The sequence below is a fragment of the Medicago truncatula genome, chromosome 8 (assembly GCF_003473485.1).
Source record: "Medicago truncatula cultivar Jemalong A17 chromosome 8, MtrunA17r5.0-ANR, whole genome shotgun sequence".
Classification (NCBI taxonomy): Eukaryota; Viridiplantae; Streptophyta; class Magnoliopsida; order Fabales; family Fabaceae; genus Medicago; species Medicago truncatula.
Window position 1 is genome coordinate 34,796,889 of NC_053049.1, and position 25,040 is coordinate 34,821,928.

General features: G+C 32.6%; 3 protein-coding genes and 1 pseudogene across 3 annotated transcripts; all 4 read right to left on the reverse strand.

Moving 5' to 3' along the window:
* Positions 1-6,384: 6,384 nt before the first annotated feature.
* LOC11408167 (GATA transcription factor 5) lies at positions 6,385-7,902 on the reverse strand. Its single transcript, XM_003629317.4, has 3 exons — positions 7,731-7,902; positions 7,311-7,640; positions 6,385-7,190 (listed from the first exon to the last, which is right to left on the reverse strand). The coding sequence occupies exons 2-3, from the start codon at positions 7,626-7,628 to the stop codon at positions 6,633-6,635; spliced, it is 876 nt and encodes a 291-aa protein (XP_003629365.1). The 5' UTR covers positions 7,629-7,640; positions 7,731-7,902; the 3' UTR covers positions 6,385-6,632.
* Positions 7,903-12,918: 5,016 nt separating this feature from the next.
* LOC11422572 (probable leucine-rich repeat receptor-like protein kinase At1g35710) lies at positions 12,919-14,040 on the reverse strand. Its single transcript, XM_003629318.3, has one exon. The coding sequence runs from the start codon at positions 14,038-14,040 to the stop codon at positions 12,919-12,921; it is 1,122 nt and encodes a 373-aa protein (XP_003629366.3).
* A 3,107-nt stretch (positions 14,041-17,147) lies between these two features.
* Positions 17,148-18,158, reverse strand: LOC11410292 (probable leucine-rich repeat receptor-like protein kinase At1g35710). Its single transcript, XM_003629320.1, has one exon. It carries the CDS (start codon positions 18,156-18,158, stop codon positions 17,148-17,150), a length of 1,011 nt encoding a protein of 336 aa, XP_003629368.1.
* A 3,880-nt stretch (positions 18,159-22,038) lies between these two features.
* Positions 22,039-24,024, reverse strand: LOC11410293 (isoleucine N-monooxygenase 2-like; annotated as a pseudogene).
* Between the last annotated feature and the right edge of the window lie 1,016 nt (positions 24,025-25,040).

A 25,040-nucleotide genomic window follows, 5' to 3' on the forward strand; every position in this document is an offset into this window, starting at 1 on the left:
CCCGTGGCCGGGGTAATTTTTTTTTTTTTTTATAAAATCGTCTAGTGGCTAGAAAAATTCAGCTTAAAGATGAATAAGTGAGGCGAATTCACCTTAAAACATTTAATGCAAATTCACCTAAAAAATAAATATAGGAGATTTTATAATTTTAATTGGATTCTAGATTTTATCTTGAAATAATATATAAATCATTTCGTCGGATAATTTATCGGTGAAAAATATATATTTTGTCGGATAATAATATATATATATATTCGTCGGATATTTTATCAAAATATATTTCGTCGGAGATCCTAAATTATCCAATAAAAAAACAAAAAGGAAAAATTGGATGGTTCATGCCTCATGGTGTGTGAATCTGGTTTTAAAAATGGTATATATATTATTAGATGCAAACATTAACATCAAATCTTCACTGGCTTGGTGGCAATGCAGCCTGGAATGTCTCACGCGTGCCTGGTTTATAAAAGGGGGTCAAACTTGATTTTTTTTTTTATAAAAGGGTCAGGAAAAAAAGAAATCACATTGTGACCCTGTGAAGTAGGTTCAAAGAGAGAGGAAAAAGAATGAGGTGGGGTCCACATTTTATTACAAAAAATACAAAAAATCAAACAAATGCAAAATTGATATTTAATCATTTGGTGGGGTCAGCTTTTTTTGTTACACAATAACCATCAAAAAGTATCAACAATTATCAAGTAATTAATCTTGGCCATCCAAATAAAGAACTATTATATCAATGGCTAAAAGTGCAACTTTCCTATCATGGGAAAAAACTATCCTTTCCCAAATTAAACGCCACCTAGAAGAGAAAGTATAGTTGTGAGATAAACTTACCAAAATATTCCTAATGCATAAGATGCGGTGTATGAAAAAATGGTGTTCACGTAACATTTTTCTATATTTATAACTCAAATTATATAATAACATAATCCAGTCATTGGCTCATCTACTATTTGAGTACTAAAATAAGAGAAATGATCCATAGACATCCCCATAATTTCATCCACCTTCTACCACTGCCCACGTGACATTTATTTTTTGTCTCCTCCAACCAAAAAAAAATTAAAAACAAAAAATAGCACAATCAGTTTCTCTCTCCACATCTCTTCTCTCTGTTACATCCATTTCTCTGGTTTTCCTTTCTCTCTCTTCAACCCCTTGTCTCCTTTTCTCTCTTCTCCCTCAATACTTTCTTTTTGATTTATTTAAAAAGCTTGTTGAGTGTGCGTTTTGGAGGAGTGTGAGGCAGAGAGAATAGATGCTGAGAATGGCGGAGGACGACGGTGGTAAGATTTGAGGTTGAAGACGCGGAGGACGGAGGGTAACGATGGTGGGTGTGGCCGGTGGATGAAGAGAGGGTATGTAGCAATGAAAGGGATGCCACCAGCAGAGTTCTGTAGATCTGGACGGTGTTGGTCGTGGAAAGAAGATGACATGGGTGAGGGAGACAAAACGGGGAGAGAAGGGCGGAGGAGAAAGGACGAGAGAAAGGAGTACGGTCGATTATGTTGTTGTCGCCGGAATTAATGGCGGTGGACGGTGGCGGGTGGAGAACCGGAGAGAAGTGAAACAGAGCATATGCATCATGCATCAATGAGAGAGTACTCAATTTTTTTTATTTTTTTTTGTATGAGCTGGCTTTTTTAATATTTTATTGTGACAAGTGGGAGGGTGTATGAGAGGGGTACACCATGTAAGGGTGTGTATGTATCAGCTCTCCTAAAATAACGATGGTGCAAGTTGGAATTTACTTTAAATATCAATTCAAACAGAACCACACTCTATCATCTCTCATGTAACCTTTAATTTTGACTGTTTTATCTTTAAAGAATCTTTAATTTTAAAAACCTTTAATTTTTACTGCTATGATGATTATAATATACTTTACATTTTCTTTGCCTTAAACTAGTGACCGGAATTCAAACTCTAATATTTTGTGGCGGCACATATTTCATTTCTTTTGTCTTTTACTCTAGTTTTAGATTTAGATGAAAGAACTTCTGATAATCTGTTTCAGAAATTTAATTGATAAATTAGCATGACCAACGGTACTTGTTCAACCAATTTTCATCTTTATTTAAATTTAAAATTGTTATTTATTTTTTATAAGCAAAATATGTTGATGCAAGTACAAGAGATATTCAAAATCTATTATAATATAGTAGTTACATATACTTTGAATGCATGATAAACGAATATTCCACCATTTTGAAAATATATAATTTTTTCCTATACATTCCAAATTAACAAAACAAGTACATTTTTTTTGATAAAGAAAACAAGTACATGTTTTTTTAATATTACCTCCCATTTCTGTTAAAAAGATGTCCCTCATTTATAATGAAATGTGCAAAAAAATGTGTTTGGATGAAGATTACACTGAGACAAGTTACCAACGTGGGTAGAATTGTTGAGACGAGGCGTCATGAATGATGTACATAAACAATGTTGCGTATTATGTTTTAATGAAATTGAAACCGCAAGTCATTTGTTTTGAAAGTTGTACAAAAGAAAAAGATAATTTGGGATTCTATTTTCAAATTGATTAACACACTCACTTAGGCTAGACATTGTTAACACTCACACCAATTCCTTGGCCAATTCAGCTTATGCAGTATTCAAATTTCTAATCCACCTAAACTTTCACTTCCTTTTGTTATTCAACCAAAAAAAAATTACATGTATGGTGGGTCAAAATCTAGTTAATTGGTAAAAACTCATATTTTCATGTATTATGTACCATGTGGCATCAACATTCTGATGACAAAACGATGACAAAACCTAAATTTAGACATAAATGAAATAAAATAACATTATTATTAAATTTAATGATCCGAATTCTATCCTATGTACTTTCGTTCTTCAAAATTGACCGAAGAAGACAATTAGTACATACACATGACTCACGTAAGCAAATCCGATCTGCATATACATATGCATGCAGCAAATATTCTAGTATTTCAGATGAAGCAACGTTGTGAAAAAAATCATTTGTTATTTTCTTAATATATACTTTTGAGCTGCTAGAGGTTACGAAAGTTGTTGAGAACAGTTGGGAGATTGGTATTACAAGATTGCCACGAAACTACAAAGAATTTTTATATACTTTGTTAGTTTCATTTTGGTGGAATGAAAGACCAAAATTTTGTCATTGAGCACTTGTATAGTATCATTATCGACGTCTTTTGAGAAGATTTGTTCTCTTTTATTTTTTATGATAAAGCTTGGCCCAAATATGACTTTCTCATCCATTTTTATTTGTAAATTTAACAATAATCATAAGAATGTTGATAGATCAAATATGAAACTGACTAAATACGTCCTGCACCATCGAGGGGTGAATGTTTCTGCTATATGTCCATGTTGTAATCGGAAAGATGAATCTATTCCTCATTGCCTCATCCTTTGTCCGCGAGCTGTTGCAGTGTGGTCTGGATGTGAATTCCCTAACGTGTCTTCTTTGTGCATTAATAATCCTTCGAGTAATATGAGAGATATCATACAAATGTTATTAAGTAAGATAGGAAGTGTCGCCCCTATTATAATGTGGAACCTATCGTGCACTCGCAACAAGTTGGTGTTTGATGGTATCCAACTGATAGTCCGAACTGCAGTTTCTGCTGTTTACGCGCAATTGCAAGTTTCACATTGGTTAGGCCCACTCATGAAGTATGCTGCCAACATGGTGATAACTAACCCAGGTAAAGCACGATATGGTGGATTAGTTAGGAATTTTGAGGGAATTCATGCATGCAGAAATTCATGCCCTTATGATTGGGATTAAGCTTTGCTGGGAAGCTGGTTATAAGAAACTGGTTTGTTTTATTACTCTCTTCATGTAGTGCAATTAGTGTCAAAGAAAGTATGCAAAGCTCTTGGAGCTTATTCAGATGTATTTGGTTAAGGAGTGAGATATTTCCATTCATCATATTTTTAGAGAGGGAAACTCTTGCGCAGATATACTTGCAAAACAAGGTACTAATCAATCAGAATCTCTTGTGATGGTGCATCAACCATTATCATGTCTATCTTTAGCTTTACTAGCTGATGCTACAAGAGTGTCCTTTATTAGGACGTAGTTTTTTTTTTCTTTTGTTTTTTTTTCTCATGTAACAAAAAAAAAAAGGCTTAATTGCACTTTTGGACCCCTATCTTTCCAAAAGTTGCGGTTTTGGACCCCTAACTAATTTAAAAACAAAACAGCCCCCTATGTTTTGATTCTTTGGCAGTTTTGGCCCCCCAAGGCAAAATAAAAATAAAAAATTTGACACGTGGCACCTCACTTAGGGTGCCACGTCAGCGTTGACTGAGTCAACACTGGACTGGGGGTTCAAAACTGCCAAATAACAACATAGTCCGTATCCAACACACGTAGACAACGTAGTCCGTAGACAACACAGTTGAAGATAATACACATTAACAACAACATTCAATTTTTTTTTTGAAAGAAACAACATTCAAATTTTTATAACTAGGAATTAAAGTGTCACAATTTATTTTTGTGAAGGACACAAAATTGATTTTCTTTTATTGCGAAGAATCAAATTAGATCTCAATTTTTTTTGTCAAATAACTTAATGACCATAATTTATGAATAAGTGAGAAATTTAGGGTTCGAAAATTCTCCCATGTTGCATTGTCACCGCCAACTGAATTATAGTAACGAAGACAAATCTCAAAAAAAAATTTAGAGTTAAAACTTCATTGAAAAATTAATTTCACAATTGCGCGCAAAGATACCTTTTCTTATAAATCGATTGTTATGCAAACTTTTGTCACATTTTGTGAAATGGAAGTTAAAGTAAGGGGTCTTGCTAACGAGTGTTTTAATGGTACTCTTTAAAGATTCCTAATTAAAAAATTATTCATTGAAAATGTTTAATACTTCGATTTTCGATGCATTGAATGTATAAGTTTTCATAAAAACTTAGTGTCTGAAGTTCTTTAAGAATGTTCTCAGAGCACTCGTTAGAATTTCCCTAAAATAATTTATTTGATGATTACCTTTCTAAGCTTGGTGTGCTTTATATGGTAGTGTGATAATTAAAGTTGCAATATGACTTTTAGATTTATATAATTAATTAATAAGCCTAAAATCTGTCTAGAAGTCCTAGCTCAACTGGCAAATGCCGAAATTGCAAGGCCGGACGTTGTGACCCGGGTTCGAACCCGGGACCTCACAGTTGTGTGTGAGTTTATTTTCAGTGGATTACCACTTCATCTAAGACCAAAAAAAAAAAAAAAAATAAGCCTAAAATCTAGTTTAGCATGCCACTCCCATTACAAAGATTATGACTTTCCTATTTTCCTAATAAGCCTCCAAACATGGCAATGGAAACATTCAAAATTCAAATACCTTGTTCCCCCATTTAATCATTTGCCATTTACTTTTTTACCCTATAAGTCCCAAAATAAAGTAAAATAATGTTAAATAGAGAATATCTTTTCGATGTATTGAAAGGATATAGTAACAATAAGGACACACATGAGCATTAAAATATTTAAAGAAAATCCAAAACTCCTTTCTCCGATCAATGCTTATGCCCTGTCGATTACGTAGCTCCAAAAACTAAAAGTCGAAATCAAGGTTTCGAATTCCTAGCCATTAGCACATTACATTTTCTTTAGTTGGGAGTGATGGTGAAAGGTTCAAATCATGGGAACCGTTTCATCATGTTGTGTAACCACCATATGCTTCGGTTTCCCAATGTGTAAAGTACGTCCATATTACGCCACAACAAATGCACTTAACCACTTATGCGTTGCCTTTTATCATTCATAAAGTACATGCTTTCTAACGGCCATACCATATACCCTACCTCAAATCAAAAGTTGAAAACATTTTCAAACTCACTCACCCACCATGTCATACCCTATCTCATCTATACATACTCTCCAACACTAAGTATAAGTAAAAAAAAAAAAGTATTGTGATTGTAGGGTTGGGTTCGTCGTAAAGATCTTTGACCATCCAACTGAGATCAGATGGTCTAGGACTCAGTCAATAGTTTTGTTTTTGGAAAAATCAAAACATGTTTTTTAGGACACAAACGGTCACATACTACCTAACCGTATTAAACCAAGTTTTGTAATTGAACTAAATATGTGTACTTTGATCTTTGTTAATATTTAACTAAGATAGAATGAAGAATTCTTTTTTGTTTTTGTGTAAATTGGATACACATAAATTAATTTTTTTTAGTTGGATAATATTTTGTTCATGTTTTGAATTGCTACGACTTTAACAAAACCTTAATTTTGTTGAATCTTTAAAATGTAATTTTTGTTGAATCCAATTGATTAATCATCACAATCCTGTCAAACTCACTATAACTCAAACACATAAACGACGCCGCTTTAAAAGAAAATAGAACAACAAAATAAAACTAAAGGTTTCAAATTCTTGAATATTAAAGTCTCCTACATCCTATCCTAGTAAGTTACATAATAATGTAACTTATGTTATAGTAGTAACACTAACACCTAATAGTGACGCCTACATCACTCACTCACTCAACAAACGTTAAAAACAACAACTATGTACCCACTAAAAAGAAAAAGACTCATCAATTTAACTTGTTCTACAACCTAATTTTTTTTCAAACTAAAAATAAGTTAAATACTAACATTCAAAAACCGGGAACAACCTCCTTCTTCCGCCGCATCTCAATAACTTTCCGGTGATGATTTGAATGCAATTCACTGGAAAACGTAGGGCTACAAGCGGGTCTATATTCCGGTAACAACCGACCCGATTTATAACGAACCCCACAAGCATTACAAAGTGTTTTCGGCCCACCTGGTCCGGTTCGCCATTGAGGAGTCTTCTGCACTCCACAATGACTACACCGCCGCGGCACACCTCTTGCTTCTCCGTCCGGTGAAACCATCCTCTTCGCTTTTTTCTCCGCTGGCTTTGAACATTCCTCGAGGTTTGAGGAAGAAAGTGTAGCTGAGCTTGAGGTTGAAGATGAATTGGCTAGTGAAATTGGCCATACACGAATACCGGTTCGTGTTCTCTTGCTTCTTGCTTTTGCCGGTACCGGAGTTTTGAAACATGGTGTAGAAAACGTGGGGTTTGGTTCATGAGCTTTTTGTTGAAGTTGGAGATTTTCTGTTTTGGGAAATTCTGAGAAGGAATCTTCAACAAAATATGATAACCATTCTAAATCAGCAGCTTCTTCTACCTACAAAAATTGCAACTTTGGTTAAATTCTTCAAAAACAACAACCTTAAAAAAAAACAATCTTAACAAAACAAACTAAAAAAACTTTCTTTTTTTAATGTAAGAGGAAGAGAGAGAGTACCGGAACGGTGAGTTCGGTAGTTGGTAATGAAACAAACTGGTTGTTGAGTATGGGGTGTGAAATTTGGTTTTGGTTTTGGGTGGTGTATTGAGGGGTATGATTTTGTTGTTTTTCTACAAGAAAGTCCTGTTCATGTTCATGTTCTTGTTCTTCGTTTGAAAAGTTAAGGAAATCATCGACAAAGAAATCATCAATAGGAGCTATGTCTTGAACATTAAAAGAAGATAAATCTTCTAACAAATTTTGTGGAGTGAGTTTCACTGCTGTGCTTATGTTAAAACTGCTTTTCAAAGCTGCTTCTGCTTTCACACACTCCATTGCTAATTCAGCCTGTAAAATTAAAAGAAGATAAGTCCTCTAATTTAATTATTTTTATGGAAAGTAAAAGAGAAATTGAAGTTGAGGTGAAGGATAGTTTACCTTAGAGAGGGAGAGAGAGGATGAGTGGGTGAAGAGAAAGTTGAGGGGAGGGTGTAGTTGAGAAGTGAGGAGTAGTGAAAGAAGTGAAGGGGTGAAATTGAAAGAGAAGTGGATGGTGAGTTTGGTAAAGCATTCAATGGGGGATTACTACAATACAATGCGCCTGTTTCTTTACTCTAGAAATAATATAAAATTCATTTCATTTGCTCGTTTCTCTTTCTCTCTTTTTTTAACCCTAATTTCACTTCTCCAAATTCAATTTAGCATGTTGTTACATTCACAAAACAATAAGTAGTAGTGGATAAAACATGACACGTAGGATAAGTTTTGTATTTTACGGCGTTTGATGGTTGATATTAGGGGTGTGACGGTTCAGTTTGGATTGAATTCAATTAAAATAATGTTTGAATTGATAAAATTTTCGTCAGCTCCGTTTGATTTTCATTATTTTTAAAAAATGGAATCTTTCAAACAAATTTGTTTTCCATGCATAATCAAATATTTCATACTCAAATTGAAACAACTTCATCAAATAATGAGTTGAATGTGGTTGCGGTTATAGTTTCTTTTTTTGGAAGAGATAAAATACGTGAAGTGAGTCTGAGTGATGGGATGATGATGATGGGAGAAAGAAACATTCGTCATACACCCCAACTATCCCCTATCCCTACAAACTATTAAAAATACCAATTTAAACCTTTTTAAAAATAACAACCAACCATCCATCATGTGTTTTCGAAATTGAACATAGATGGCATGTTTTCCGAAATTAATCCCTTTACCTGAGAGAAATCTTTCTGAAACTAACTCATAAATAAGAGAGAAACTAAAACATAATAATTAGCATTAGATAAGAAATAAAATGATGGATCAATCACATCTTCAATTATTTCGCAACCTTCTTCATTCTTCTAACACCAAAAACAACTATCAAATACTCCATTCGTTTTAAAATGAGGATGTTTAAGGTTTTTATACACATATTAAGAAATGTAATGATGGTGTTAAAAGAAATGACAATTTTACTAAACTAATCTTATTTATTATTCGTGTAGTGTTTTAGAAGTATTGTGCGAGGGTACAATTGAAAGTAAAATAATAATTCTACATTGAAAATTGTAATTCACATTAATTTTAAAACAAAATTTAGTAACATTTATTTTGAAACAGAGATGGTATCTACTTTTTCTCAAAAGATACATAAAAGTGATTAATATGATGATGATGATGATGAAAAATGAAAAATTTGGAAGCAATGAGCATGTGAAGTTCCTTTGATTAAAATTCAGAGATGGATTACGACGACGACGCAGTGTGAAAGCAAGCGGAAAACATCGACGAGAAATAAGTGAAACAGGTTGCTTTTTGCTTAAAGAAGATTTTGAATAGTGGCCGAGGTGTTGTTGGATTTGGATTGAAGAAAATCGGGAGCAGTTGGATTGGATGGAAAATATTGGGAATTTGAAAAAGAAAGAAGATGAAGAAGTGAGATGGTTTTGAAGAGGATGCGAGATTCACAAGAATGTATGTGCGGTATTAAAAGTGTTAAGTGAGAAAGTTAATTTGTGATTAACTATGAGACTCTAGCTCTCATTTATTTATTTTGGCCTAACCTTAAGTGTGTATGACGAGGATGCTATGAGTAAAATAGTACGTGGAGTTAGCATCAATTTGGTATATTGATTCTTTAGATCTCAAAAACAAAGAACTGAACCAAATCATGTTGGTTCGGTTTCGAATTGAAACAGACAAGGTTAGATACTTTTTTGAGTTTTACTTTTCCCACCCTGCTGCTTTCTCGTGTGCCCTGCAAAATTTCCAAAAATACCCTTGGTTCGGATTATATAATCTGGAGCAGATTGTTAGCGATATCCGGACAAAGAAATCCGGACCAGATGTTATGTGCTTTTTTGTGTCTTTCTTTGATGTCAAGAGTCTCTGTTGACCGTTATATGAACCTCACACAAGCTGCAATGCTGCAATTGCAGGGTTCATATGAACGGTCAACAATGACCATGACACCACCGACACCCCTAAAAAACTAAAAACATTTGAAGAAAATGGAAGAAAAGAGGTGAAGTGAAGAATGAAGGTATTTGTTGAAGATGGAAGCCTATTTATAGCCTAAACCAAGTCCTAGGTCATTAGTACAATCAATGAAAACGTGTTAGTGATTGTAACCGTCCAAACCTACATTGATGGCTCTCATTCAAAAGAATCCAATGCTGAAGCTTTCCGGATTATACATTCCGGTACATCCTTAACCCTACAAGAAGTGTCAACCTTTTCCTCGTTCACCATTATCGTATTAATCCGGAAAATATATTCCGGAAAACAAAGGTGCATTCCGGATTTTATTTTCTGGAATGCATCAGTGTCATGGCGGTGGTTTGCACCACATGTTTTTGTCAGTGGGCAAGTCAAAAAACGTGGATGGAACCATGGTTTTTTGACTACATTTATGACCTCCTAACCGTTTTTGACCCACCCTCTCCCTATAAATAGTCTTCCAAATCCCACCATTTCTCACATCATCCTCTCCCACCCTCTCCTCCTCTTCTTTCTTCTACAACCATGGTTTTCCATCGTTGGTCTTTCATAGATAAGGGCCTCGTTGAAAACTTTCAGGGTTTGTATGAACGGTCAATGAGGATGGAACCGCGCTGCAACGAGCGGTTCATTTGGGGGTCATGTGGGTCAGTGTGGTTCTTAGCTTGGTTTGTCTGGGCATAAGTTTGAGCACCCCCTACCTCCCTCAGGGGCATTGTTCTCTTCTTCCCGCCCTCCTCTTCTATCCTCCTCCGGTTGCCCTCCAATAGGGAACCTACTGCTATGTCCTATCACATAGCAGTAGTTAGGCTCTTATGAGATTAGAGTTAGGCTCTTAGGAGATTAGAAATAGATTTAAGATCTTATGTAATAAACTTTAAAAGCTTGAAAATTATTGTAATGTATTGTTGATATATTAATAAAATGAGTTGTTTTTATGTTTGTGTCTTTTTATTTCTGTTTTTTATTTTATTTTACGAATTGTAAAAGTTCTGGAAAAATACTATTCCGAATTTTAAAATCCAGATACATCTGCAAAATTCTAACAATGCAATCCGGAAAACGAAATCCAGACCAGGGGTAAAATTGGAAAAAAAAAGGGCGCGCAAGGAAAAGTATAGGGTTGGAAAAGTAAATCTCTACTTTTTTTGTTCAGATTTTCAGTTTTGTCTGAACCACTTACACCCCTAATGATCCACAATACTGGTAATGTTATATTGCACCTTATTTGATATATATACACACACTACTATATTAGAGAGAATAGATGAGCAAAGTCAAAAAGAAACATAAAATCAAAGGTGTTGTAGTATGACTCAAAATTTGATGGATGGAGAATATTGTTGCTAAAAATATAAAAGATTTGTTTCAAATATATTTTGTGCTGAAAATATATTTATGGACAATAAATATATTTTTGTATCGTATGAAGAACGATTTGATGCAAATATATTTTGAAAGAAAAAAAAAACGTATCTTCAGTGTGGTATTTGTTCCAAATTTATGAGTTATACTTTTACTATAAATATAGACCTTGTATCAGGCTAAACTTTGAGAGAGATAGAGGGGGCTGAAACAAGGGTTTAGAAAGGCAACAACAAAACTAGGGTTTGTATAGAGTTTGTCTCTTTGGAACAAACACTAGGGTTTGTGGGTTGATTCACCTTGGTAAACACTATTAGGATTGAGTCTCTTGGTTACGGGAAGAGATTGGGGCTTTGGGTAGAATTAGGCGGGAGACTTATTCTTGTAACCCATTGATATCTCTTTTGTAACGATACTCATCATATAGTGGATCGGAGGGCTGCTCTCTCCCCCAGACTAGGTCAATTTGGACCGAACTGGGTTAACAAATTCTTTTGTGTTCTTCTCTTCTTTGTGTTCTTCTCGCCGTTATTTTCTACTTTTGACTTGTATTTAATTGTTCCATACACTTTGATTTTGGTTGCTTGATTATCCCTTGCCCCACACATCAAGTTGTTATTGGTGTGATTTTCATCGAATTCGCAACAAAAGGGAGCCCAGAAGTAATTAGAGAAATAAGATATAGATTGGCGACATGTTAGAAAGATAAGAGGGGGGAAGAAATACTTCATTCGGTTTTTTATTATAAGAAAATTTTTAGATTTTTTTTAATAATTAGTGTATCTAATTTTGGTGGATTCTAGGATGAGAGTTCAATTAAGTCCCTGACCGATGTACCATTAAATTTCACCATCAGATTAAATTTCCCTACATAACCTTTGGTAGGAATTACCGCACCATATCTAACCACTCCTCTTTAATTCACTTTCTTTCTACTCGCAACTTCGGCATCTTCCGGCAAACAATCTCTCCGTCTCCATCTATCTTTACAATTTTTTATCTAGGTTACATGCGAACATTTTTTTCTTCAAAAATTGAAATACTAATATGAAATCTTAACACTTTTCCTCTTTCAATCTCAAATTTTTTTTGTTTGTTTGGTGAGAAATTCTCGGACACGCTTGTATTTGTCTTTGAAACACTAACTCAGTTACATAATATATGGCCACCTTGATTATCACTATGTTGTAGTTATATGTGTACATAATTTCAATTCAATTGTGATATTCGTAACAATGAATTTGGATTAATCACAAAAAAACAAGACACTTGGTTGGGAGTGAGATTAGAGATCTTATGAAATTTCACCATTGAAGCAGTTATAAGAGGAAGCAGTTACACTGATGGGAGATTCAGGGGAAGATTTGTGTGTGGAAATCTATAAATATTCTCTTCTTTATTTTTGACACATCTAGACTGTGTATTAAATCTAATAGTTTAATTTAGTTGTACATCGGGGAGGGACTTACTTGAACCGTCATCCTAGAATCCACCTCTAATCTTTATATTAAATAAATTTAAAAAGTGAATTTGTTTCTCATAATAGAGACCGGAAGGAGAGACACATGATCATATATGCACTAACGATCAATCTTTATTGTGTAATTGTACAATTTTGGGATTCTATCCAAAACTATAATACTGTATATATTATCTGCATGTTTCAATTCAGAATAAGCTTGATAGAATCATCATATATCACAATAAATTTTATGAAGATTACACTTTCAGTATTTAACAAAATCACAATGTTACCGTGATTTTCAGACACGCACTAAAAAGGTTTACAAGGAGGAAGTGGTAACCCACACAATCTACGATTACCCAAAAAAGATGACTTAGACATTTTAGCCATACTTTTAGGAATTCTCCCTCTGAGCCTATTTCCTGAAAAATCCACATTTTGCAAATCCTTCAAATTTCCAAACGTTGCTGGAATTTTTCCAGAAAACTTATTATTGCCGAGAGATAATTCCCTCAAACCGTTTAAATTCCCAATAGAAGCAGGCAAATTCCCATTAAGCATGTTGTTCTGAAGATTCAAATTTTTCAAATTCTTGAGATTCCCAATCTCAGAAGGTAAAACACCACTTAACAAATTATCTGATAACCTTAAAAATGTTAAAGAACTAAGTTCTCCAATAGAAACAGGAACATTTCCTTCAATCTTGTTTTGCATCATATCAAGTGTATTTAATTTTTTAAGCCCACCAATTGATTCTGGAATTTTTCCACCAATTTTATTTCCTGACAAATCTAAAAACCCTAGATTTTTAAGATTTCCAATGCTCTCTGGAACGCCGCCGCTAAGATTGTTCTTTTTAAGATCAAGGCTAGTTAGAAGCTTCAAGCTTCCAATTGAAGATGGAATTATTCCAGAAAAATTATTTCCTGAAAGACCAAGTTCTAATAAGGAGACCAAAGATCCAATCTCAAGAGGTAAATCACCAGATAATTTATTGTCATTAAGGAAAAGTTTCTCAAGTTTGGCAAGTTTATTGAACTCCACAGGAATTGGACCGTTCAATTGCATTAAACCGATGAGGCTTAAAATTTTGAGATTGGTTAAATTTCCAAGATAAGGTGACAATGTTCCAGATAAATATGTATCAAAAGGTAAATCGATGCCGTCGTCGACGGTTCCAGAAAGAGTGAGACTAACAACTCTTCCTGTGGTGGAATCACATGTGACTCCATTCCAACCTTTGCAACAATCAGTGGACAATGTCCAAGAATTCAATAGTTGTGACGGGTCAGAGGTTATTTTGTTCTTGAATTGTAGTAATGCTTCTTTGTCTATTACATTACAAGCTTTAGAATGTGAGATGAGTGATGTGAGGAGAAGGAAGAATAAGGGTAGCAAGAAGGATTTGGTGTATAATGTGTGCATTTCCATTTTGTAGATTTTGCTTATGAAATTGAAATTGGTATTGGTATTGTGGGTACTTAAAAAATGATTTTATTATTTGTATTTATAATGATTGGGTGATAAGTTTTGTTTAAACTTTAAGTAGTTGTGACAAGCCTTTTACCATCTGTTTTTACTTGCATCATCTTTGTTATAACGTTTTTTGTGACACAATATTTGATTAAAAATCAACTAATTAACTAAATTTAGAAAAATTTATGAATTCCGTGTATGGTATGTCAATCACGAACACTAAAAATAATACACAGATTGGTTTTTTTTTCTTTTTTTGGTATACTGGTAATTTATTAGTTGGTAACAACTAACAAAAACCCAAGAAAAAAATATTTTTTTTATATAAAAAATAAAAAGCTCTCTATGTTTTTTTTTTGTGGTGAAAAAAAAAGGATAACAAAATACGTTGTGTTCCTTGCATAAAATTTCTCTTTGTTTATATTTTTTTCGTACAATAATATTTAATATTGGTTAAAAAAATAATATTAATAACATAATACTTGTGTGAGATGACACAGAGAAATATTTACTCATGGTGAATTGGCATCTGATTGTTGCTTCCTTGATGTCATTTTTGAATCTGATAATGAGAAAAATGTTAGGGTACTTACTAGGAAAGAAGAAAACCCAAACCTCGATGTTGGAAACATAGGCGGAGACACCACCCAGCTAGTCCAAGCACTCGCTCGGGCTCAATCGATACTTTCTTTATATTAGGTCCAACCCAATAGTCCATTAACCCACTTAAAAAAAAATAATAATTGGGCAAAATAAAATATTTTTCACACCCGCACACCAAAAGTCACTTGATGATGTTGATATTATTCGAACATTCACTGCAAAAAGGTCTCAAAAAGGTCATTTACCTCCTAATTTTATTTAGCACACCATTGGTATGTTATATTTCATCTCTCTTATTTCAAATTGTAGTTTTGTTGACAAAATGGCATACCTCTTTTATTTCGATTTATGACTATTTCAAATAATAACATAAATAATAGCAAATATATTATTTCCTTAAATGTCTAAGTCATTTAACTTAGATAATACAACATTGGCAAACCGACATGAACAACTTCTAGAAACACACATCTATTGGAGCACAAGTCACGTGAATAAAATCTTCAATCAAATCTTCAAGAATTTCACACAAAAATATAATCTTCCAAGAAAGCAAAACAAAGTACTTCACCTGGTACATGATGTCGTACTCACATGTTCATGACATCTTGTCCAACATCTTGTTAGAACTTCTTGTTTTCACAAAATACAACCAACACAATATAAAAACCCAACACTTAGTCTAATAGAAAATTGTTTTCTACTAAGCACAAAAGGAAATCCTAAACTCACATTTGTTTTTAATTTAATTATGGGCAAGAATTCTCTTTTCTCAGCGTTGTTTCCTAATAGGATTTCCCAACATATTCATAAGGAAAGCACAACATAATAATTTATCTCATCGGCTGATTTGTATCATTTACAGGACCATATTATTTAGTTTGTTTATTCATCAGGAGGTTTGCGGGTTCGGCGTTCTATGTTGCAACTTGTTTGGTTATGTCGCGTTTGGGTATTATGGAATGGAAGAAACAATATTATTTTCAAGAACAAGAAACTCCATTCACCAACTTTTAGATAAAGTCAAGTTATATTCCTTTCGGTGGATGAAGACAACTGACATTAATGTCCGTCTAAATTCTCATATGTGGTGGTTGAGCCCGTTTGTATGTATAAGCATCGACTAATTTGTTTTGCTTTTGATTTCTTTGTGACTTGTTCGGTTGTATACTTTCGAAGTCCTTTTTGGCACACTTTGTGCTATTAAGGAGTCTCCTTTATTTGTAATGTATTCTATTTTTGATTGTTAAAAAAAAAAAAAAATGTCCCATTACACATGTCTTCTTTACTTTCGGCTGATTTGTATCATTTACATGACCATATTATTCAGTTTTTTTATTTATCAGGATGTTTGCGAGTTCGGCGTTCTATGTTGCAACTTGTTTGGTTATGTTGCGTTGAGTATTGTGGAATGAAAGAAACAATATAATTTTCAAGAACAAGAAAGCTCCATTCACCAATTGTTAGATAAAGTCAAGTTACATTCCTTTTGGTGAATGAAGACAACTGACATTAATGTTCGTCTAAATTCTCATATATGGTGGTTGAGCCCGTTTGTTTGTATAAGCATCGACTAATTTGTTTTGCTTTTGATTTCTTTGTGACTTGTTCAGTTGTATACTTTCGAAGTCCTTTTTGACACACCTTGTGCTATTAAGGAGTCTCCTTTATTCGTAATATATTCTCGGACACGCTTGTATTTGTCTTTGAAACACTAACTCAGTTACATAATATATGGCCACCTTGATTATCACTATGTTGTAGTTATATGTGTACATAATTTCAATTCAATTGTGATATTCGTAACAATGAATTTGGATTAATCACAAAAAAACAAGACACTTGGTTGGGAGTGAGATTAGAGATCTTGTGAAATTTCACCATTGAAGCAGTGTATAAGAGGAAGCATTTACACTGATGGGAGATTCAGGGGAAGATTTGTGTGTGGAAATCTATAAATATTCTCTTCTTTATTTTTGACACATCTAGACTGTGTATTAAATCTAATAGTTTAATTTAATGGTACATCGGGGAGGGACTTACTTGAACCGTCATCCTAGAATCCACCTCTAATCTTTATATTAAATAAATTTAAAAAGTGAATTTGTTTCTCATAATAGAGACCGGAAGGAGAGACACATGATCATATATGCACAAACGATCAATCTTTATTGTGTAATAGTACAATTTTGGGATACTATCCAAAACTATAATACTGTATATATTATCTGCATGTTTCAATTTAGAATAAGCTTGATAGAATCATCATATGTCACAATAAATTTTATGAAGATTACACTTTCAGTATTTAACAAAATCACAATGTTACCGTGATTTCCAGACACGCACTAAAAAGGTTTACAAGGAGGAAGTGGTAACCCACACAATCTACGATTACCCAAAAAAGATGACTTAGACATTTTAGCCATACTTTTAGGAATTCTCCCTCTGAGCCTATTTCATGAAAAATCCACATTTTGCAAATCCTTCAAATTTCCAAACGTTGCTGGAATTTTTCCAGAAAACTTATTATTGCCGAGAGATAATTCCCTCAAACCGTTTAAATTCCCAATAGAAGCAGGCAAATTCCCATTAAGCATGTTGTTCTGAAGATTCAAATTTTTCAAATTCTTGAGATTCCCAATCTCAGAAGGTAAAACACCACTTAACAAATTATCTGATAACCTTAAAAATGTTAAAGAACTAAGTCCTCCAATAGAAACAGGAACATTTCCTTCAATCTTGTTTTGCATCATATCAAGTGTATTTAATTTTTTAAGCCCACCAATTGATTCTGGAATTTTTCCACCAATTTTATTTCCTGACAAATCTAAAAACCCTAGATTTTTAAGATTTCCAATGCTCTCTGGAACGCCACCGCTAAGATTGTTCTTTTTAAGATCAAGGCTAGTTAGAAGCTTCAAGCTTCCAATTGAAGATGGAATTATTCCAGAAAAATTATTTCCTGAAAGACCAAGTTCTAATAAGGAGACCAAAGATCCAATCTCAAGAGGTAAATCACCAGATAATTTATTGTCATTAAGGAAAAGTTTCTCAAGTTTGGCAAGTTTATTGAACTCCACAGGAATTGGACCGTTCAATTGCATTAAACCGATGAGGCTTAAAATTTTGAGATTGGTTAAATTTCCAAGATAAGGTGACAATGTTCCAGATAAATATGTATCAAAAGGTAAATCGATGCCGTCGTCGACGGTTCCAGAAAGAGTGAGACTAACAACTCTTCCTGTGGTGGAATCACATGTGACTCCATTCCAACCTTTGCAACAATCAGTGGACAATGTCCAAGAATTCAATAGTTGTGATGGGTCAGAGGTTATTTTGTTCTTGAATTGTAGTAATGCTTCTTTGTCTATTACATTACAAGCTTTAGAATGTGAGATGAGTGATGTGAGGAGAAGGAAGAATAAGGGTAGCAAGAAGGATTTGGTGTATAATGTGTGCATTTCCATTTTGTAGATTTTGCTTATGAAATTGAAATTGGTATTGGTATTGTGGGTACTTAAAAAATGATTTTATTATTTGTATTTATAATGATTGGGTGATAAGTTTTGTTTAAACTTTAAGTAGTTGTGACAAGCCTTTTACCATCTGTTTTTACTTGCATCATCTTTGTTATAACGTTTTTTGTGACACAATATTTGATTAAAAATCAACTAATTAACTAAATTTAGAAAAATTTATGAATTCCGTGTATGGTATGTCAATCACGAACACTAAAAATAATACACAGATTGGTTTTTTTTTTCTTTTTTTGGTATACTGGTAATTTATTAGTTGGTAACAACTAACAAAAACCCAAGAAAAAAATATTTTTTTTATATAAAAAATAAAAAGCTCTCTATGTTTTTTTTTGTGGTGAAAAAAAAAGGATAACAAAATACGTTGTTTTCCTTGCATAAAATTTCTCTTTGTTTATATTTTTTTCGTACAATAATATTTAATATTGGTTAAAAAAATAATATTAATAACATAATACTTGTGTGAGATGACATAGAGAAATATTTACTCATGGTGAATTGGCATCTGATTGTTGCTTCCTTGATGTCATTTTTGAATCTGATAATGAGAAAAATGTTAGGGTACTTACTAGGAAAGAAGAAAACCCAAACCTCGATGTTGGAAACATAGGCGGAGACACCACCCAGCTAGTCCAAGCACTCGCTCGGGCTCAATCGATACTTTCTTTATATTAGGTCCAACCCAATAGTCCATTAACCCACTTAAAAAAAATAAAATAATTGGGCAAAATAAAATATTTTTCACACCCGCACACCAAAAGTCACTTGATGATGTTGATATTATTCGAACATTCACTGCAAAGAGGTCTCAAAAATGTCATTTACCTCCTAATTTTATTTAGCACACTATTGGTAGATTATATTTCATCTCTCTTATTTCAAATTGTAGTTTTGTTGACAAAATGGCATACCTCTTTTATTTCGATTTATGACTATTTCAAATAATAACATAAATAATAGCAAATATATTATTTCCTTAAATGTCTAAGTCATTTAACTTAGATAATACAACATTGGCAAACCGACATGAACAACTTCTAGAAACACACATCTCTTGGAGCACAAGTCACGTGAATAAAATCTTCAATCAAATCTTCAAGAATTTCACACAAAAATATAATCTTCCAAGAAAGCAAAACAAAGTACTTCACCTGGTACATGATGTCGTACTCACATGTTCATGACATCTTGTCCAACATCTTGTTAGAACTTCTTGTTTTCACAAAATACAACCAACACAATATAAAAACGCAACACTTAGTCTAATAGAAAATTGTTTTCTACTAAGCACAAAAGGAAGTCCTAAACTCACATTTGTTTTTAATTTAATTATGGGCAAGAATTCTCTTTTTTCAGCGTTGTTTCCTAATAGGATTTCCCAACATATTCATAAGCAAAGCACAACATAATAATTTATCTCATCGGCTGATTTGTATCATTTACAGGACCATATTATTTAGTTTGTTTATTCATCAGGAGGTTTGCGGGTTCGGCGTTCTATGTTGCAACTTGTTTGGTTATGTTGCGTTTGGGTATTATGGAATGGAAGAAACAATATTATTTTCAAGAACAAGAAACTCCATTCACCAACTTTTAGATAAAGTCAAGTTATATTCCTTTCGGTGGATGAAGACAACTGACATTAATGTCCGTCTAAATTCTCATATGTGGTGGTTGAGCCCGTTTGTATGTATAAGCATCGACTAATTTGTTTTGCTTTTGATTTCTTTGTGACTTGTTCGGTTGTATACTTTCGAAGTCCTTTTTGGCACACTTTGTGCTATTAAGGAGTCTCCTTTATTTGTAATATATTCTATTTTTGATTGTTAAAAAAAAAAAAAAAAATGTCCCATTACACATGTCTTCTTTACTTTTGGCTGATTTGTATCATTTACATGACCATATTATTCAGTTTGTTTATTTATCAGGATGTTTGCGAGTTCGGCGTTCTATGTTGCAACTTGTTTGGTTATGTTGCGTTGAGTATTGTGGAATGAAAGAAACAATATAATTTTCAAGAACAAGAAAGCTCCATTCACCAATTGTTAGATAAAGTCAAGTTACATTCCTTTTGGTGAATGAAGACAACTGACATTAATGTTCGTCTAAATTCTCATATATGGTGGTTGAGCCCGTTTGTTTGTATAAGCATCGACTAATTTGTTTTGCTTTTGATTTCTTTGTGACTTGTTCAGTTGTATACTTTCGAACTCCTTTTTGACACACCTTGTGCTATTAAGGAGTCTCCTTTATTCGTAATGTATTCTTTTTTTGTTTGTTCAAAAAAAAATTATGTCCCATTACACATGTCATCTTTACTTATAATCTATATTTCGCAACAACATTAAAATTCATGCATTCTTCGGTTAAAAAATTAAATCCTATGAGTTTAATGTTTCACCGTTAATTTTTTTTAAGTGAAGAATGCATTTTTTATTTTTTTTTATCAATGCATGAATGTGTGTTTTTTTAAGGCAAAAGTCAAATATTTTGGTTATTCATCATCAAATTGTAGAACAACAACATATATGAAAAAAAAATTGGAAAAGGATCCATATATAAAATTGAAATCATCCAACTTGAGAGAAAAAAAAATGGACAAATCTCAATGTTCCAAATAATATGGAGTAGAGATTTATATTTTTTTTTGGGAAACAAACTAAATAAAACAAACATTAAAGATTCCATAATAATTCCAAAATAAAATATGTTTTTGTTTTTTGGTATTTTATGGTGACATCGAAAGAACATTAATTAGTGAAAAAAGAAACAAAAATTTATTTTGGAAACTTGATTCCATAATCAATGATCCAAGAATAAATATTTTATGTCACATATGTTAATAGGACTTACCTTTGAGATTATGGATATGATAAGAGTCACTATTTTACTCTATATTTGCTCCTTTAAAAATATTTTATCTTAATGTATGGATGATAATTTTCTTTTTCTTATTGATTATGTTTATAGTGACATATACATATATTTGATCTAGTTTGTTACACTTTTTTTAAAGATAAATGGAAAAAAAAAATTGGACATATACTCATATCTTATTTGTTACACGATATATTTTTCGTGGTAACAAAAAAATTGTGTTTGTTACACTTTTGTTAATATTTGAATTCACTCTCATCCATTATCTTTTTTAAATGATAAGGAAAAAAAATGGATATATACAATTAATTACATTTTATTTTAATATTTGAATTTATTACTTTTATCTATTTTTTATATGTGCTATTTGTATTGAAAGTTGAGGAAACTTTAAAAGGAAAAAACCAACCTAAAAGAGGTAAAAGAGGCTATTATATATATATATATATATATATATATATATATATATATATATATATATATATATATATATATTGATGAAATGTAATAAGTTTCTTTCTGTCAAATTTTTTTTGACCAAAAGGTACACAAAACACTTGTTTTTCATTATCAAAAATAGAAGCTGTAATTATTATTTTAATACCATCCGATAAATAATTTCCCAGCAAACATATTATTCAAAAAAATCAAATCAAATGAATGTAAACCAATATTATTGCATTATTTATAAGCAGTAAACATTTTTATTCTAGCACTATCCAAGATTATATTATTGATCCCTCAAAAAAAAAAAGATTATATTATTGAAAGAGAACTGCTTAACTTCTAAACATTGTATCCTAGACACATGTCAAAACTTAATGTACTCTTTTAAACATGACCTTGCGAGGTGCGAGGTCCTTGTGTGATTGTTTGGTATCGTGTTGAATTTGGCAATATCACGATGCCGTCATGATACCTAACAAGCACTAACTTAATATAAACCATAAATATTTGGTTCTAATCTTGGCTCTGCCACTGCCACAAGTGGCTTAGCTTTTGTGGTTCCTCCATGAGATTCAGAGAGGTCAATATCAGACTGGTTTGGTGGCAAACTCCACGTGAAACCATGGATCAACCTTGCAAATAACATAATAGTCATTGAAGTTCCAAGCATGACCCCTGAACATCCACGCCTTCCGGTACCAAATGTAATCAAGTCCAAACTGGGATCTGCCAAACTCAAATTAGACCCATCGATCTTAAGATGTCGTTCTGGATTGAACTTAAGTGGTTCTTTCCAAACTCTAGGGTTTATGCCAAGTCCTTGTCTCCTTAAATAAACATGGCTACCTTTTGGGATAAAATAATTAGCAAGAGTTGTGTCTTTCATTGCAACGTACGTGGGGAAGGTTGAAATCACAAATTGGGTGACGACGAAAAGCTTCTTTTGCACATGCCTTCACATAGTTTAGTTTGGGAAAATCATATTCTTGCACTAACCTTCCTTTTCCAACTACACTGTCTAATTCTTCAGTCGCTTTTTTAAGTAGCTCGGGTTGATTTATCAATTCAGCAAGTCCCCATTCAACTGCATTCGATGGATTATCAACGGCTGCAAGTGTCAATTCCTGTAAAATTTATCCCCATTAATATCATTTTCAAGACAATAATACAATATTAAATTTTTAATAATTTATTTAGTCCATTAGAAATAAGGGATTGTTTTTTGCATATTATAACGAGTTATATTGATATTCAATTATAAAAAAAAAAAAAATAAAAAAAAAAAAAACTCATTTGAAACAGATTTACATTTTTTTTTTCTACAAATTCTCACATTTTAGAAAATAAATAATAAATGACCAGCTAGCTAAAAGGAGATGAAAAGAAGAGTTTAAGATATATATCAAAATATTAGACTTGATTTCCTGCTCAGTCAAAATGGCATTGTTTTCACCATCTTTGAGTGAGATGAGAACATCAAGCAAATCTTCTTTTTCTATCTTCTTCCCATTCTTCCATTGTTGAATTCTATCCTCAATTATAGGGTCATGATATTTCTTCATGATCTTGCAAGCCTTCTTAATGATCCTTTCATGGCCATCCAAGTCAAGACCCCTCAAGCATGGCATGAAATCAGAAACAGAAAAAGCAAAGAGGTATTGCAAAACAGTAAAAATTGCTTCCACATATTCTATTTCCTCTAAGCCAGGTCCATAATCTTCACTACCATTTCCAAAGTACCTTTTATTCAAAAGCAACCTCCTAATAACATCCCCTGAATAATATTGTGCAGCAACACTCACATTCACAATTCCATCACCACCAATTTTGGTGCATTTGTTATAAACATAACGTACAATGTTATCGGCTTCTTCCACTCTCTTATCATGAAGCCATTTATGTCTAAGAGGGGAAACTAGCTCATTGCTAATAACTTTCTTCACTTTCTTCCATTGTTCTCCAAAGGGAGTGAGTGCTGTGGTTAGATAACCATTAGTAACATACTCATTTGACCAACTACTTGGTCTTGATGCAAAAATTGCATCTTGTTTTATACACAATTCACGTGCAATTTCAGGATCGCTAATTGTAATCACGTGAACGTTACCTAAACGGATGCAAGCAATATCTGTGTTGAGATCATTCATCATTTTTTGTATCCATCTAAATGTTGGCCTATTTGCAAGCATTTCAGGAAGGTTGCCTACTATAGGCCAAGGTGTTGGACCAGGAGGGAGTTTTGGTTTTGGTTTTTCAGATTTTTGGGTACTACGTTGGTGTTTGATGAGGAATTTATAGACAAGTAACATGAGTATGAGATACCATAATGTTGTTGACAATTGGTCAGAAACAACTAAATATTCCATGATACTTTGTAATTATTTTGTTTAAGCTGATGGGGGAATTAATGGGTAAATGTTGAGTTACTTTAGTGCATTCTTCGCTTTATATACACACATAAATAAATTTGGGAATGAACTAATCTTGTAATAAAATAAATTTATTGAATTTAATTTGGACAATCTTTTTGACTGATTAATTAATAGGATAACATTTAAATCGTACACGCTGTATTAGTTTTTTTGACACATGTATTAGATAAGATTATGTTCATGTTGTAATAGTCTGATTCATCGTATAGAGATGTATACGCACCATTTGGTTAATTATAAAAATATTTTTTCCTCAAAAAAAAAAAAAAAGATTTTATAATTGCTAGACTAATTGATAAGATTTGTGTACATCTACTTTGTATAAGACTGGTAGAATAGAAAGTTACAAAAATAACTTTTTGTTTTAGTGGTAAGATTAATTGTTTGGATCGTATACATTGTATTGGGTAGAGTTATCTAAATAGAAAAGAAAAAGAAAAAAAAAGAGCTTTTATTTATAAAAAAAAGTATATAAACTAGTTTTGAATAAATATATAAATTAAGAAGAAAAAAACTACTTTGTAGAAAAGAAGGTTCCAGCCGCATCCGTCTTTAAAAGATTTAAGAGACCTTTAAAGAAGGTTTCAGTCCATCCGTCTTTGGAAGATGTAAGAGACCTTATAGATTATCATCATATCAATATTAAAATACAGTTATTTTATACAAAGTCAAGTCATATCCAAATCAACGCACCAACTCATCAATTTTGTACGGTTAGATAACATCAGTGTTGAAAATCAAAGTAGATAAACTAGTTTTGAATAAATATATAAAGTTACAAAAATAACTTTTTTTTTAGTGGTAAGATTAATTGTTTGGATTGTATACATTGTATTGGGTTAGAGTTATCTAAATAGAAAGAAAAAAAGATGAGCGTTTATTTTTAAAAAAGTAGATAAACTAGTTTTGAATAAATATATAAATTAACTTTCAAAGAAGGTTCCAGTCGTATCCGCCTTTGGAAGATTAAGAGACCTTATAGTAGAGAATATTATCATCATATCATTATTAAAATACATTTATCTTCTACAATGCTAAATCATATCTAAGTCAGCGC